Source organism: Asterias amurensis, chromosome 4, assembly GCF_032118995.1.
Source record: "Asterias amurensis chromosome 4, ASM3211899v1".
NCBI classification, from domain to species: Eukaryota; Metazoa; Echinodermata; class Asteroidea; order Forcipulatida; family Asteriidae; genus Asterias; species Asterias amurensis.
The window spans coordinates 19257808-19271327 of NC_092651.1; the positions used below are offsets into that span (position 1 = coordinate 19257808).

Consider the following 13520-nt stretch of genomic DNA (forward strand, 5'->3'; position numbering starts at 1 on the left):
AAACCCAATTTCATTTTTGCTCTCAATAAGAGGACACAGGAGAAAATAAAAGCAACCAGACTGGAGCCCGGTGTAAATGAATACTTATAATTTTATTGAACACCTTATTTTATATCTTGGGATTGGTATTAAGCTAAAGTAAGGGTGAACAGAAATTAGACAAGACTGTGCATGATCTTGGTAGATACAGTAAAAGTAATTTACTCTTTCTTTTGCAAGTATTAATCAGAGATATCAAAATACAACATGAAAATCAGAAGCTCCTATTGGCATTATGAGGTTTTAATAATGAAATACATGGCGCACATACTTAGTGTACAAAGGCTATTTTTGTCGAGGAATTTCAAAGAAAAATGTCTTAATTTTCAATTTGGTTGTCACAATTGTACGCAGCATTTCACTCAGCATTGTGATTTTTTGAAATGAAGTTAAGGCGAGAAACGGATAATAAAGTTATAAATAAACATGATCATACCTACGCATTATTTACATGGGGGGGGAGACAATCATTAAGATTCTTCGTAGGGAATTATATTGATAGCTGTATTAAATTAAACCCTTCTCCGACACCCCTTGCAATAATAGACTCACCAACCTGCTATTTAACCATAAAGGTGACTCTTAAGGTTGTTATCCGTTCGTTTAGTGGTAGGGCTAAGGGTTTCCTTTCTATCTTTTTTTGAAACGTCTTTTTAAAAAATTATCCCAATAATGTCAGCATTTAAAGCTATTTACAGTGCTATTTATATTGCTGTATTGTTTATTTATAAAGATTACCTCACATTGGTCAACTATTACAATATTGAATTTCCCCATGGGGCCAATATGAATTTCACATTTTCACCCGATCTTGTTGGGTATTTGGAGGGGGCGGATCCAGGATAAGATTGGAGGGATGGCAAAACCAAAAAGGGTGTATAATAATTAGGAATTTTGTGAAATAATTATGTTGTCTGGATCCGCCAAAATATTATGTCAATGGATCTGGCTGTATCTACGGACAATGATTTTGTTACACTTGGTTGTGAATTCGGTTTTCGAGTTGTTTCATTATGAATCTATAACAAAATGAGTTAAACAACATAAAGGTTACCACAAAGGATGTCACAAGACCCTCAATACGTATGTATATAATCCCACGAGATTTACAGAGTAAGATTAATAACAAAACTTATAAAGGCGGATCTTTTCAATGCGACGACCTCCCGCTTCAGTGTCGATCATATTATCGTTCGCTTTCTTGGTGACCTTTCACTTCCGGTTCAAAAATCACGTCACTTCCGCCTCCTCGTCCCACTGCTATACACCCATGCATGAACCAATAATATACTTTCAGCCCAAGTTTTACAAAAAAGCATTCTGATTAATATGAGTCGGTACATGTGTGTTTCACACAGTACCTGGCTTGCTCCTTTCTTCCTAAAAAATACATTGCCATGAAGGTGGATTTTCTACAAGATTTTCAAATTTACACATTGCTTCTTTTTTTGTACTTAGTACAGATGACAAAATGTTCAGTTTTTCATTGAATTGGTGAGATGTGACCACGATCCAGTTACTGTGCGGTTGGTTTGGGGTGTCCATTGCCTGTAGAAAGGAGAAAAAGTGCTCGGTTTCAGGGTCGTGTTGAGAAGGGTTGAATGTCGGGTCTGACTCCTGACCGACCTTCTAAAAACTCAAGTCATTTGAAAGGGGCAAAAATCCCGTGGAATATATCCTCACTCCAACCCTAGAGCAAAATTCCTAAACCCACCACTACATTCTATAAAGGTTGAGTACAATATTTTAGCCCCTTTTAATGATTCAAGTGGGTTAAGCTTAATTGTGTCTAACAACTCTGAAAGCAACGAAACAAAATGGAGGGTAATGGAAGGTTGTGAAAATGTGAAATTCATACGGCGTTTCTGCTTTAAAATAAAATATCATTCTAGGATATCATTGAAAGAATACTGTGAATACTGTCTGCTGCTTAGCTACACATATAATAAATAAACTGACCAATATAGTGGACTGGGAATCGACCAAGTGAACTTTCTTCCACGATTTACATAAATAACGAAAGTCAATGAAGTATCAAGTAAAGCCACAGCTGCACTTCTTATAGGCTACCCCTAGTACAAATTCAGCCAAGAAAAGCAGTTTGGAATGCGCTCTACCCCAGTATACATTACACCAATAGACCATTGTCACGTCGCAACCATCTTGATCATCATCCCTGCGTCCATAACAGTAATGAATGTCAGTATTCATTGTACAAAAAGGAACCAGACTATTTCTCATTCCAACCTCAGTTTTGTTACATTGATTTGATTGGGGGGGGGGGACTCAAGATGACTGTACCATGAAAAAGGTGTATACGGGTACGCCGGTCTTTCGTATGTTTGAATCCTGTTTCAGAAATACCCGAGCGGGTTAACTCTTAAGAACTTCCGGATGCCAAGCGGCCCGTTGGTTACCCTCTGTTGCTGATTGCCTGCCCCGGGCTGCAGCTGCGTTTCACCCTTACCTTCTGAGTCTGACTTGGGTTGTTTGCCCTTGTGTTTATTGATGATTCGTTCCAGTTCCTGTGTCATGTCCGATATGTCCATTTCCAGCGAGTCGTATTTGTTGTAGAGGTCGATCCGTGCGGCAAGTTTCTCTTTCTCGGCTTCGAGTTCCTTGACTCGTCTCTGCATCTCGGCCTCCATCTCGGAGTCGCTCATCGCCTTCTCGGCGGGTGTTTCTTTGTCTGTGTGATCAAGAAAAACCAAACAATCGATTAGGCCTAATAAAGCTGAGGGGGACGTGTGGTATCGTATGCCAAACAGCAACATTTTGAAAGATTTGAAGGAAGGGTGCCCCTTTTAGCCAGAATCATGTTCAGTATACACATAGTTTTGATTGGTAATTATTTTTTCTCGGTAAAAATTGTGCGTTTTTAAGCAATAAAGTTATCAGCAAAAATGAGACCCCTGCAAAACGTCATTTAATGTCTTTCAACACAAACATGTGCTAAGCACGGCAGCAAACTTGCTCAGTAAATAAAGGTTAACCAACTAAAAAGTTCATTAAGCTTACACTTTTGCGACCACATGCCCAGCTGAGATTTTTCGCATGAATTATTTTCTGTTTCAAAGCTTTATGAAAACACAATATGACCCCGACCTAGAAGGAATATTTGAATCTGGGTAAGGTTTTTTTCCAATTTTTTACAGAGACCTAGTCACAAACTAACATGTACAGGTCCCAGTTTCCTGCCAGCGTTCTTATTCCCAGGAAATTGCACCCGCTAAAGCGGATAAAAACCCTTAGAGACATTAGACGACTGCTGACAATGTGTGTGTGTGTGATTCGTCACTTGTAACATGACTGTGACTTAAGTGTGGTTTTAAAAACCGCAGTCTACTCGGGCGACATTACATTAAGATACATCCTCTATGCTTCGCAGTCATGGGACTTCGGTCTGGGATGGCTACCATCCAATGTGCAGATAAATAATACAATAATTGAACTAGGCCTATATTCATAAAACTGATTAAAGGAAGTAATTGCTAGGTGCCACAGAGCTGTATGCTTCATATTGGTTTTTGTTTTCATCAATGCTGTGGTCCGGCGTCTGGATCTGGAGCCATAGCCCTAGACAGGGCCGTGTCCAAATTTGCGGCTACAGCTACGGCTAGTTTTCGACGTCATCATGGGTTTAAGTATAGGACGTCCTTAGCAACACTATTGTAGCTGTATTTGGACACAGCAAATGTTGGGAAAAGGCCAAAGCTCAATTAAAACTGGTCACATATGAAGGTAACCAGAGAGTGCACCATTAGTTTACTTAGCACATTCTCAAAGTTATTGCTTAAAGTACAACTGAAGTAGCTGAGCTCAACAAACGTATGCTTACAAGAATAAGATTACCAGCCAAAATACAAAGTCACATGTTTCATCTGCTACTGGTATCTTGTTCATGGTTGCTTACGGCAATTTGTTAAGCATAAGCAGCTCTACGAAGTTGGGCCCAGTCTGCGCTTGGTTCCGACTCAAGTAGAAAACATCGATAGATGATGATGGTGATGGTGATTATTTATGAGCAATAAAGAGCGACCTTTTACATTTTGTCGAAAATTACAACAGCTGGACATTAGGTTCTACAAAACAAAATTAAAAACAAATTCAGCTCCAAACACCCACCTCCTTCAGTACCACTATTTTGGCCCTCTCCCGTTGTCCCACTCGTTGCTTCTGCTCCACCCTGCTCGCCCTTCTTAGACCAAAACCATCTCCTCTTCTTGGATGACTTATTGAAGTCTGCCTCCTTCTTCTCAGATTCCTTGGGCGCTTCTCCTCCCTCGCCCCCACTGCCACCTCCATCGCTTGACCCCGCTGTTTCACCACCCTCTGCCGGTTTAGTGGTCGAGGCGTCGTTTGTAGCACCTTCTTTGGCTCTGAAATGAAAGAAAGAGAAACAAACTTGCTGTCAGTCTTTTTCCATTCTTCCAACTTGTACATTACACCATTTTAATTTAGATAGACAAAGAGTTAGATTTGATAGCATTTATTGTCCACTTTTGTACGGATATGTTGGCTTAGGCATGAAGTACAAAGAACAATAAAATACAATTACTAAAATACTTAATAGTAAATTCATATGCACACGCAAAGAACAACGAACATCAAAATACTATAGCCCTATTGGTGAATAATTGGGTTGTTTGAACTGAGTACATACGAAGACTCACAGAAAGAGAACGTGAACGTCTAAAAAACTAGAATTTCGGTTATAACTAGCTGGAATAAACGAACATACAAATACTAAACTAACAGGGGAACTGTAATAGTAGGGCGTTCTCGGAGCGAACTAGAACGTCAACTTGACGACGTGCACTCGGGCACTGAGGCGATGACGTCATGCTCCTCAGGGGTCGGGGTCACAGGGGTCAGTCACCAACCGATACGGGTTCTCATCCGGACCAGGGGTCCCCAAAAATCACCTCTGACTGATTGAATTAGGAGAATGCCGACCCCACGCGACCCTGACATCTGAGTCTGACCCCACCCCCATCCCATATTCCCCCTCCCTCTCTCCTAATGTAATGTGGGTGCCGGAAGCGCAGACTAAGCAATCTGCTATAACGACATCTGTATATACAGTGGGGGCGGATTATGGGTTTGTTCTGGGTCTATTTAATGCAATTTTGACAGTGACACAGGACGAACCTTGCCGTCTGAGATGCTCTAAGATGGTGAACTTTGCTGGGGTCAATATTATTACACAGCCAAGGGACAATGATGTTTTAATTGGAGGACGTTCTTGAACGTTTGCTTTTAGACGAGACACAGAGTTCATTTACATTCTCGAAACATTCCGTCAAACATTTTCAGATAACCTAAATTTGTCACGGCCGCTGATTTCCTATGTTCAACGGAAGATATAGTATAGCCTATGGGAGAATTGGAGCAGTGAAATTAACGGCAAGAGTAAATGTTATTACTCAATCTTTGGATTAGAAAAATGTCAGACTTTTCAAAAATCGTTACTTCACAAGGGAACAATGTATTAGGGCCGATTGATGATAACTTAACATCCATCAGCAGATTGGTTACATCTACTTTACACCCCAGTCCTTCAAACTTGCAATTAAAGGGAAGGTACGCGTTTGGTAACTACCCAAAACAATTATTAACTTAAAAACTGACTTGGTAACGAGCATTGGATAGCTGTTGGTAGTATAAAACATTTTGGGAAACGACTCCCTCTGGAGTAACGTAGTTTTTGAGAAAGAGGTAATTTTATTTACTAAAATATATTTTATTTCATTTTCGCGCAACTTCGATGGCCAACTGAGCCCAAATTGTCACAGGCTTGTTGTTTAAGCTTTTTGATGGGATACACCAAGTGAGAACACTGGTCTTTGACAATTACCAAACGTGTATAGAGTGCATTTAATGATGTTCCCCTGCCATATTATTGACCCATCCTTTATCTCCGAAATCTACAGGTATGGAGTAAGAAAACAACTCTGAAGCCACGAGTCTGTTTTTCAGCGCCTCGATACTTAGCCTCCCAACGTCACGACTTTTGTGTGTGATAAACAATGGTCGCAGAGTTGGCAAAAGGTATTGAGAAATGAATAAATTAACAGTTTTTTTTAGAAAGAGGCAATTTCCACTTCGGCTAAAGCCTTTTGTTATGCATCTGAAGATTTGTGCACCAAGGGTGTTTTTTCTGTTAATATCTCTTGCAGCTTTGATGACAAATTGAGTCAAAATTTTCACAGATTTGTGTTTGTTATGTGTGATACACCAAAATAGGCCTACCAAATGTGCCAAGTGCCTTATTAGCTGTTACGGTTTTAACACAATATTGTCAAAGCTGATTTCCTCAGTCAGTTTAGAGTTAAGAGGAGGCAGTGCATGCTTGAATGATACGCACAAAACAGGAAATTTCGCAGCGTGCTGATCTAACAAACTTTAGCAACCCCCTGAAACCATTGACCTCCTTCCTGGTGGCCCTCTTTGGGGGGAGGGAGGGCGGGGGTATGAGTGGGGAAGTTCTTGACCCCATCGACGCCACACAAAGTAGACGTGATTTCCTGGTTGTGTTTAATACTCACGGTGTGTCTGTTGATGTCTCTGTCTTGGTCTCTGTCTTAACCTCCTCTGCTGCTGCCTCTTCCTTCGTCATGGTGACTGGGTAAAAACAAATAAGGAGCTAACCTTGATCTGTTGAAACGGAAAAACAGACAGCTGAACCTGTTGATTGGGATGAGAAGAAGGGAGAAATTGATGTAAGTGACATCGGGATAAGTATGAAGACACTATCTTTGTGAAATGATCACAATGACGTTACGGAATAAATTACGAATAAAGTAGGCCTATTGACCTTTATCAACGTGCGGCCATCTTGATTTTCTCCCATTGATATCAATGTGAGGCTGGAAGAACAAATAAGTCTGGTTCCTAATGCAAATTAATTATAGATTTCATTTTTATTATCCGATTCGAGGAACATGACCAAGATGGACGGACAGCATGACAAAATGTCTATACACTCCTAAGCAGGGCCTTGTGTTCCAAATTATAGAATCGGCCCAAGGCCGTGTCCGAATTCGGCAGCGGCTACTGCCGCCCGCCAAAAGTCCTTGTTACCGTCTAGCCGACAGCCGCAGCCAATAGCCACAGACAACAGTCGTAGCCAAGAGCCGTAACCGAAGTCATTTGGTTTTGCCAATGCATAACTACTGGCAATGGCCCAAAAGTTTCGCAAATTCTGTAACGGGCGAAACACAGAGTTTTCAGGAACTAACAGATTTTTGTGTTGGAACGCCTGGTTTATGTGTTAACAGCAACAACATTATGTAATCTTTACTTTATAGTGGTGTAGACATTTTATACACTGGTAAGGGGACCCTCGACCAATACCACTTCAATGATTCAATTGCACAGTGAATAAATTTAGACACAAAATAATGTCCAAAGACATTTATTATGTGCATTTTTATTTCAAAAGTCTCTCTACAAATTGTGCGTCATTTTGCGTCACTTTGCGGTCAAGCGGAAGTTGTGTTGGAAGCTTAGCCATGAATGTTTTTGTCTTTACAAATAGACCACATGAGTTAGAACTTAAATCTGACAAGCTAAGGATATCAAATATTGAGTAGATTATTAGTGACTTCTTGTTGTTCTACAGGATAATATATCCTTTCCCTTGCCACATCCCTGACCCACGCCCCCCTCTCAAGAATCGGGAAGTTTGCGGTTGACACACTAAACACCGCATCAACGTCTTGAACATCCTTGTCCTCCCTCTAGAACCCCTTCACCCGACCCCACCCCCTCCTTGAAGGCCCCCCAGCTGTCCTGGCCATGACACGTTCACTTTCCAATCCTGCAACAAAGTCTGACTTCTTTTGGCACTGCAGTGAAAGGAAATGCACTGAAATGACTCAGGTATTTTTTTCTTAACTCCCAGGTTACTGGGAGAGCCAAAAGTGAGCCGTGGCAAACACAATGCTGACCTTATATGGGTCTCTTGCGAAGGATCTAGCAGTGTGATTCAAAGGCCATTAAAACTTCACCCTATATGATTCATTAAATTCCTCCGAGAAAAGGTCCAAACCTTCAGTTTTAAGGTACACAATAACCAAAGGGTGTTGGTCGCAGTAGGTTTACGAGAATTTTCTATGGCACTCGCAAATTGATCAGTATTAGTCCAATCGGATCACGCAGCAGATCATGTGATAATGTCAGTCCAATCATTGACAGTGGCTTTGATTTGGCTTTCAACATACCGTGAATATTAATGCTTCGTGAATTCGAGTCAAAGACTATATTTCCAAATTGCCTCATTCTTTAAGGGCACGATGGACACCTTTAGCAATATTGTCAAAGACAAATTATTCCCACTAGGTGTATCCCAACATTATGCTTAAACAACAAATCTGAGAACATTTTGACTCAAATGGTCATCAAATTGGGAGGAGAATAACGAAAGAAAATATCTTGTTACACAAATTTATGTGCTTTCAGATGCATAGAAAATACTTCCGGCCTGAAGTTTGTTTTATATCTGAGTGAAATATAACCTCCTTCGAAAACACCACGTTACTTTAAAGGGGCCGTTTCACAAAATGTTTTTTACCAGCAACAGCTATCCATTGCTCATTACCAAGTAAGTTTCTGTGCTAAAAATAAGTCCAGTGCCTTCAAGGATGAGTAAGCAGATGGCCCGAGCACTTGTTATTCACGACAAATTTAAAATGAAGTTTTATGGCGTACACCGTTGTTCTTTCCCTCGGTACATTTAATTTCCCAGCACATCCTCCCTAAATTACGTATTTCCTACGATCCTTGTTATTGTTTTGAAGTGTCTGAGTCTGGGGATGGACACAGTTTAAGAGCCTACGACTGTTTAACCAAAACCGGGAACAATGAGATCTCGGAGTGCCAGTAAGGTTTGAATTAGAAACCTATAATTAGAATGCGTTCCCGAGTTATGAAAATTCTTCTGGACGCATGTTGGAAAAAAAATCATGGTAGGATGTTATAGATTTACATTTTAAAGAAAGGATGTGTTCAACTTTCTTGGACGTGTTGAAATTTGATGAATTTGGTGAGTTGAGTTTAAAGCGGCGGAATAATAATTTTTACAGTTCAAACTTGATTTGTCGAGTGCATAAAGATCAGTTGCCCGTCGGTTTTAGTGGAAAAAGAAACCAAATTTGATGGGTTGAATACCGATTTGACTGTATGTGGCTCTGGGCCCAATTTCATAGAGCTGCTTAAGCACAAAATTGTGCTTAAGCAAAAAAATACTTGCTTAGTAAAATCAGATTATCGGCCAAGACTCCACTCAATTTTTATGCTAAGTAAACTACAGCTAAATACCAGTCACAAGCAATGTATATGGCATGAAATTTGGGCCAGTAACATGTGTAAAATAACCGAGCTATTTTCGTGCTTATGCAAATTGTTTGATTAAGCAGCTCTATGAAATTGGCCCCTGGTCTGAGACGCTTTGGCTACCTGTACGCCAACAACCTGTGTATGTTTCTTGTGGTAAACGCACAATACGGTTATACATGGATGATAATTCAAAGCTCTCACAGAAAACATTATTTTGATATGAGGCATTGATGGCACATACCAATCCTAGGAGTTCATGAATGTATTATTTTAAACTCCATGACAGTATACACAAATCGTCTTAATAAGACCTTACCATAAGCCTATCGTTGAAAGTGCATTCAGGAATTTCGAGTTGAGTGTACATAACTAGTCTTATTACACTATAAAATATATCACAAAACATATAAATGTTCTTACCTAAATCGTTACCCACTGATCTGCTCTCACTTCCGATAGATACAGCTATCCTTTACTGTGATTCAAACACAGAGGTACGCCGTCTCTAGCTCTCAAAAACTACCCCTACCGTTGGTAAAATGACGCTGGCAGCTCTGAGTGCTTTACAGCGCAGATAAAAGCAGCTACTTGCGATGTGATGCCGCGAATACGCGAGTCTGTGTTTTTATACGGAACTTCCCTACACCGACCGCACCCTGTTAGAGGAAGTACCTAGTTATACCCGATATAGCTAAAGGGTTTGGTAAGATTTTTGTTTAAGAAACTCGGTCCATCTCTTAGTCATTGATTGGAGAACGGTTCCAATGTTGCCATGGCTTAAAGTCAATAAGGAATCACATGTGTAAACAAAGCAGTTGATTAACTCCTCTTATTGTAATATGTAATAGGCCCTACTGAAAATGCTGACAGAACTGTACAGACGTTTTGAAGAGGACGACAATTACAGCAACATCATCAGCAATAATTGGATGGAAGTAGACAAATAATTACGTCCTTTCGCCATTTTGTTTGATATCTGATGTCTGTATATTTTGTATAGTCAAACATGTTATTTCGTTTAAACTTTACAGTGAGTATGGCCCCGTTTTCATAATAAAAAAAAACTTGTTTACAATGACTTGATTTCGTTTGATACATCACAAAGATGTAAAGAAACGTCGCATTAAGAGAAATGGCGTGTAGTCAACTTTGGGACCGCACAGTGGAATAAGAAATCGCATGAAAACCGTCGATTGAATAACATATCAATGGAAAACACTAGGCCTATTAGTATTATTTAAATGCAAACATGTACTTTTGTTTTTCATAAGTAAACAATCTCTGCAAGAGATTGACCAGATGCAGGCAGTTATGGGGGTTGACTAGGAAGTTTAAAGTCACCTGGAAATATAATTTTTTTTCTTTCAAACATAAGAGTATATGCTTACGAACAATAAAACAATTTTTTTAGTAATTGTTTGTCACGATTTATATGTTTAAAAAATATATAAAGTTGTTTGGGGGCTGACTCCGCCTACCCCTTTTGTGACGTCAATCGAGGCAGACTTTGCCTGCAATGCGTATAGTAAACACACGTGCAAAGTACATGTACGTCCAAGTCAAAGTGTTTTTCTGCGTTCAGCAGCAATACACCCGGTCGGCATTGCCGGGAAAAAAAAAAAAAAAAAAAAAAAAAATGTTTTTTGAAACGTACAAACTCACGATTTGGTCCGTACATGTACTTTGCAATTGTGTTTACTCTACGCATTACAGGAAAAGTCTGCCTCGATTGACGTCACGAACAGCGCCCTCTCGGGTCGGGGTCTACTCTTAAGTTTGTAAATAACATAAGAACTGATTTTTTAAAACCTTAGTAAACTGTTTATTCACATTCCACTCATCAAAACACATATATTAGTGACAAAAGCTTTATTTTGAAAAAATACCACTTCCAGGTGACTTTAAGAAGCTAGATATTTCCTCATGGAGGCTTTGGGCAGTGATAGGAGTGGTCGCATATCAACTCAACTTCAATAAAAAGCAATGTTGTTGTTAACTTAAATATATTACATGTTTTTTTTAGCAATGGGATGGGCTTCCTCGGAACGAAGTTTAGGCCTAAAGTAAAAAGTAGGTCGATCCTTCACATGTGACTGTGATGTACTTTTGATAATAACCTAACCCTAAATCAGCCTTACGTTGACAAGAGTAGCAGTCCGACCCTTGACCTAGCCTGATCATCTGACGTCACATTTCGAGGCTTCAGAGCCGACATGTACACAATCACCTTTGACCTCTCAACATAGTTCACATTTCCTTATTGAGATTTGTAGTTAAATTCGACGTGCATGACGTGTTTCATGAGCAATACCTGTCCTCATCCTTGTGGATTATCTTTGTGGATAAGGACAGGGGACCAGTCTACCCTTGACCCCATATCTTTCAAGAAGATGTCGCTGCTGACCAATGATCTGACCTTATCAAGTCCTATACACACATCACTCTGCTCACTATGACTAAATTACTTTGACCCTGGAGAAAATAGAAAATTCGTGGCTTTCCCAGGTATTTTGCATTCCGAACTTATTAACTCAAAAAGCTGGGAGGACAATTTTTAACACGGTCGCAAAGGTAAACTTTGATTGGATGGCATACTAGTATACCTGTCTCTGTTTATGTTTTTTCTTAAAAGAAATAAAATAAGTAATAGATAGAGTGTCTATCTGAAATTTGACAACAGGGCTTAAATAAGCTAGGACAAACTCAAAGACCACTTTGAGATTCTTGTTAACCTAGCACCAGCACCGTGGGTCAAAGTCTTGTCGCAGCAGGGCTTAGTTGTCACCATTTTGATACAACGCGTCGTTTCAAACCACAATGCGTTAGTGGGGGTTTTTTCTTTTTCTAAAAGACAACGTAATATTGAGAGATGGGAGCAACATTAATAGTAAACTTGCGGGTACAACCATGGGTAAAAACTCTTTTGGTCTCGACGTTTCGAACAGTATACTCTGCTCGTCTTCAGGTAAACAAGGGTGGGTAATGTCTTAAAGTACTAAATTCACCTTGTACCAGCTGCCAAGGATAAGGTGCTTTTAGGTCTCATTTTGACAGATGAACGTAAATCTTATTAACGTGTTATTGCAAGCTCTTTTTTTACGTGGGCATTAACAACCGCACCCAATCATCCCGTCACAGTGTCAAGAACTCTAACTTCCAAAAGAGTTTTACAAAGTTGTTAATCTTACGCCCCCATTCCAATTTTTGACGTTAATTTGTTATGTCTTCGGTTTGGAGTTTGGAAAAAAAAAACACCCGTGGGTGAGGCTTGGCTCGAAGCCTCAAGAATGGCTCGGCATAAAAGTAAGAGGGGGGTTTTCTTTCGCAATGAAGTTAGTTTTGAGTGGTTTGGCTGATACTGACCGGTCTTTTACCCCTGTCAAGGTCACACCCCTTCCACCCACACACAAACCCTTTAGTACAAAGTAGGGTCTTGATAATTTGCCAATTGTGAAAGTTGTACATGTTATTTGGAAATAATTAGTTTAGGAATAGATTGGTCGAGTCTCACGCGTATTCAAATATTGTGACCCGTTGACGTGTTCGAGTGTGTTTCCTTCATCATTAGGCCTAAAGCAATGTATGCTACTTAACTCATTAAGTTGAATTGTTTTCATGTACTATCGTGCACGTACACGATAATATCAAACTTATCGTGTATATGTACACAATAAGTCCAAAGTTATCGCGAAGGTACATATTAAGTTTGAAAGTATCGTGTACGTACACGGTAAGATCATGTAAACGACAATTCCAAACTTATCATGTACATTGATAAGTCAAAACTATCGCGTACGTACCGTGCACGTACGTAAGCCCAAAGTTATCGCGTACGTACACGATAAGTTATCGTGTACGTACACCATAAGTTATCGTGTACGTACGCGATAAGTTATCGTGTACGTACACGATAAGTTATCGTGTACGTACACGATAAGTTATCGTGTACGCACACCATAAGCACACCACTTTTTGTGTATGTACATCGTGCGTGCACGATAAGAGATTTGTTTTAATATCCATGTGGCGGGCAATACGCTTCCGTACAAATCAGCCAGGTAGCATTTATATAATGTTATCAATGGGCAAGCTTTGCGTTTAGACATAATGATAACCAATGGGCATAGCTTTGCATGTAGACC

At 39.9% G+C, this 13520-nt stretch overlaps 1 protein-coding gene across 2 annotated transcripts; it reads right to left on the minus strand.

The window, feature by feature from the left end:
* Nucleotides 1-73: 73 nt before the first annotated feature.
* LOC139936521 (uncharacterized) lies at nt 74-9965 on the minus strand. 2 transcript variants are annotated; one of them, XM_071931353.1, is made up of 5 exons: nt 9799-9965; nt 6588-6696; nt 4165-4418; nt 2507-2728; nt 74-1587 (listed from the first exon to the last, which is right to left on the minus strand). In XM_071931353.1, exons 2-5 carry the CDS (start codon nt 6656-6658, stop codon nt 1556-1558), a joined length of 579 nt encoding a protein of 192 aa, XP_071787454.1. In that variant the 5' UTR covers nt 6659-6696; nt 9799-9965; the 3' UTR covers nt 74-1555. The 2 variants fall into 2 exon arrangements, with proteins under 2 accessions (XP_071787454.1, XP_071787453.1); XM_071931352.1 differs by having other exon boundaries at nt 6588-6726.
* Nucleotides 9966-13520: the final 3555 nt, after the last annotated feature.

What these genes read in the sequence shown, in the direction of transcription:
- LOC139936521 (XM_071931353.1), bottom strand. Translation starts at nt 6,658, where the DNA reads ATGACGAAGGAAGAGGCAGCAGCAGAGGAGGTTAAGACAGAGACCAAG. An exon ending in GAGACATCAACAGACACACC is followed by an intron (nt 4,419 to 6,587) that starts GTGAGTATTAAA and finishes CTTTCATTTCAG; the next exon opens with AGCCAAAGAAGGTGCTACAA. An exon ending in AAATAGTGGTACTGAAGGAG is followed by an intron (nt 2,729 to 4,164) that starts GTGGGTGTTTGG and finishes TTGATCACACAG; the next exon opens with ACAAAGAAACACCCGCCGAG.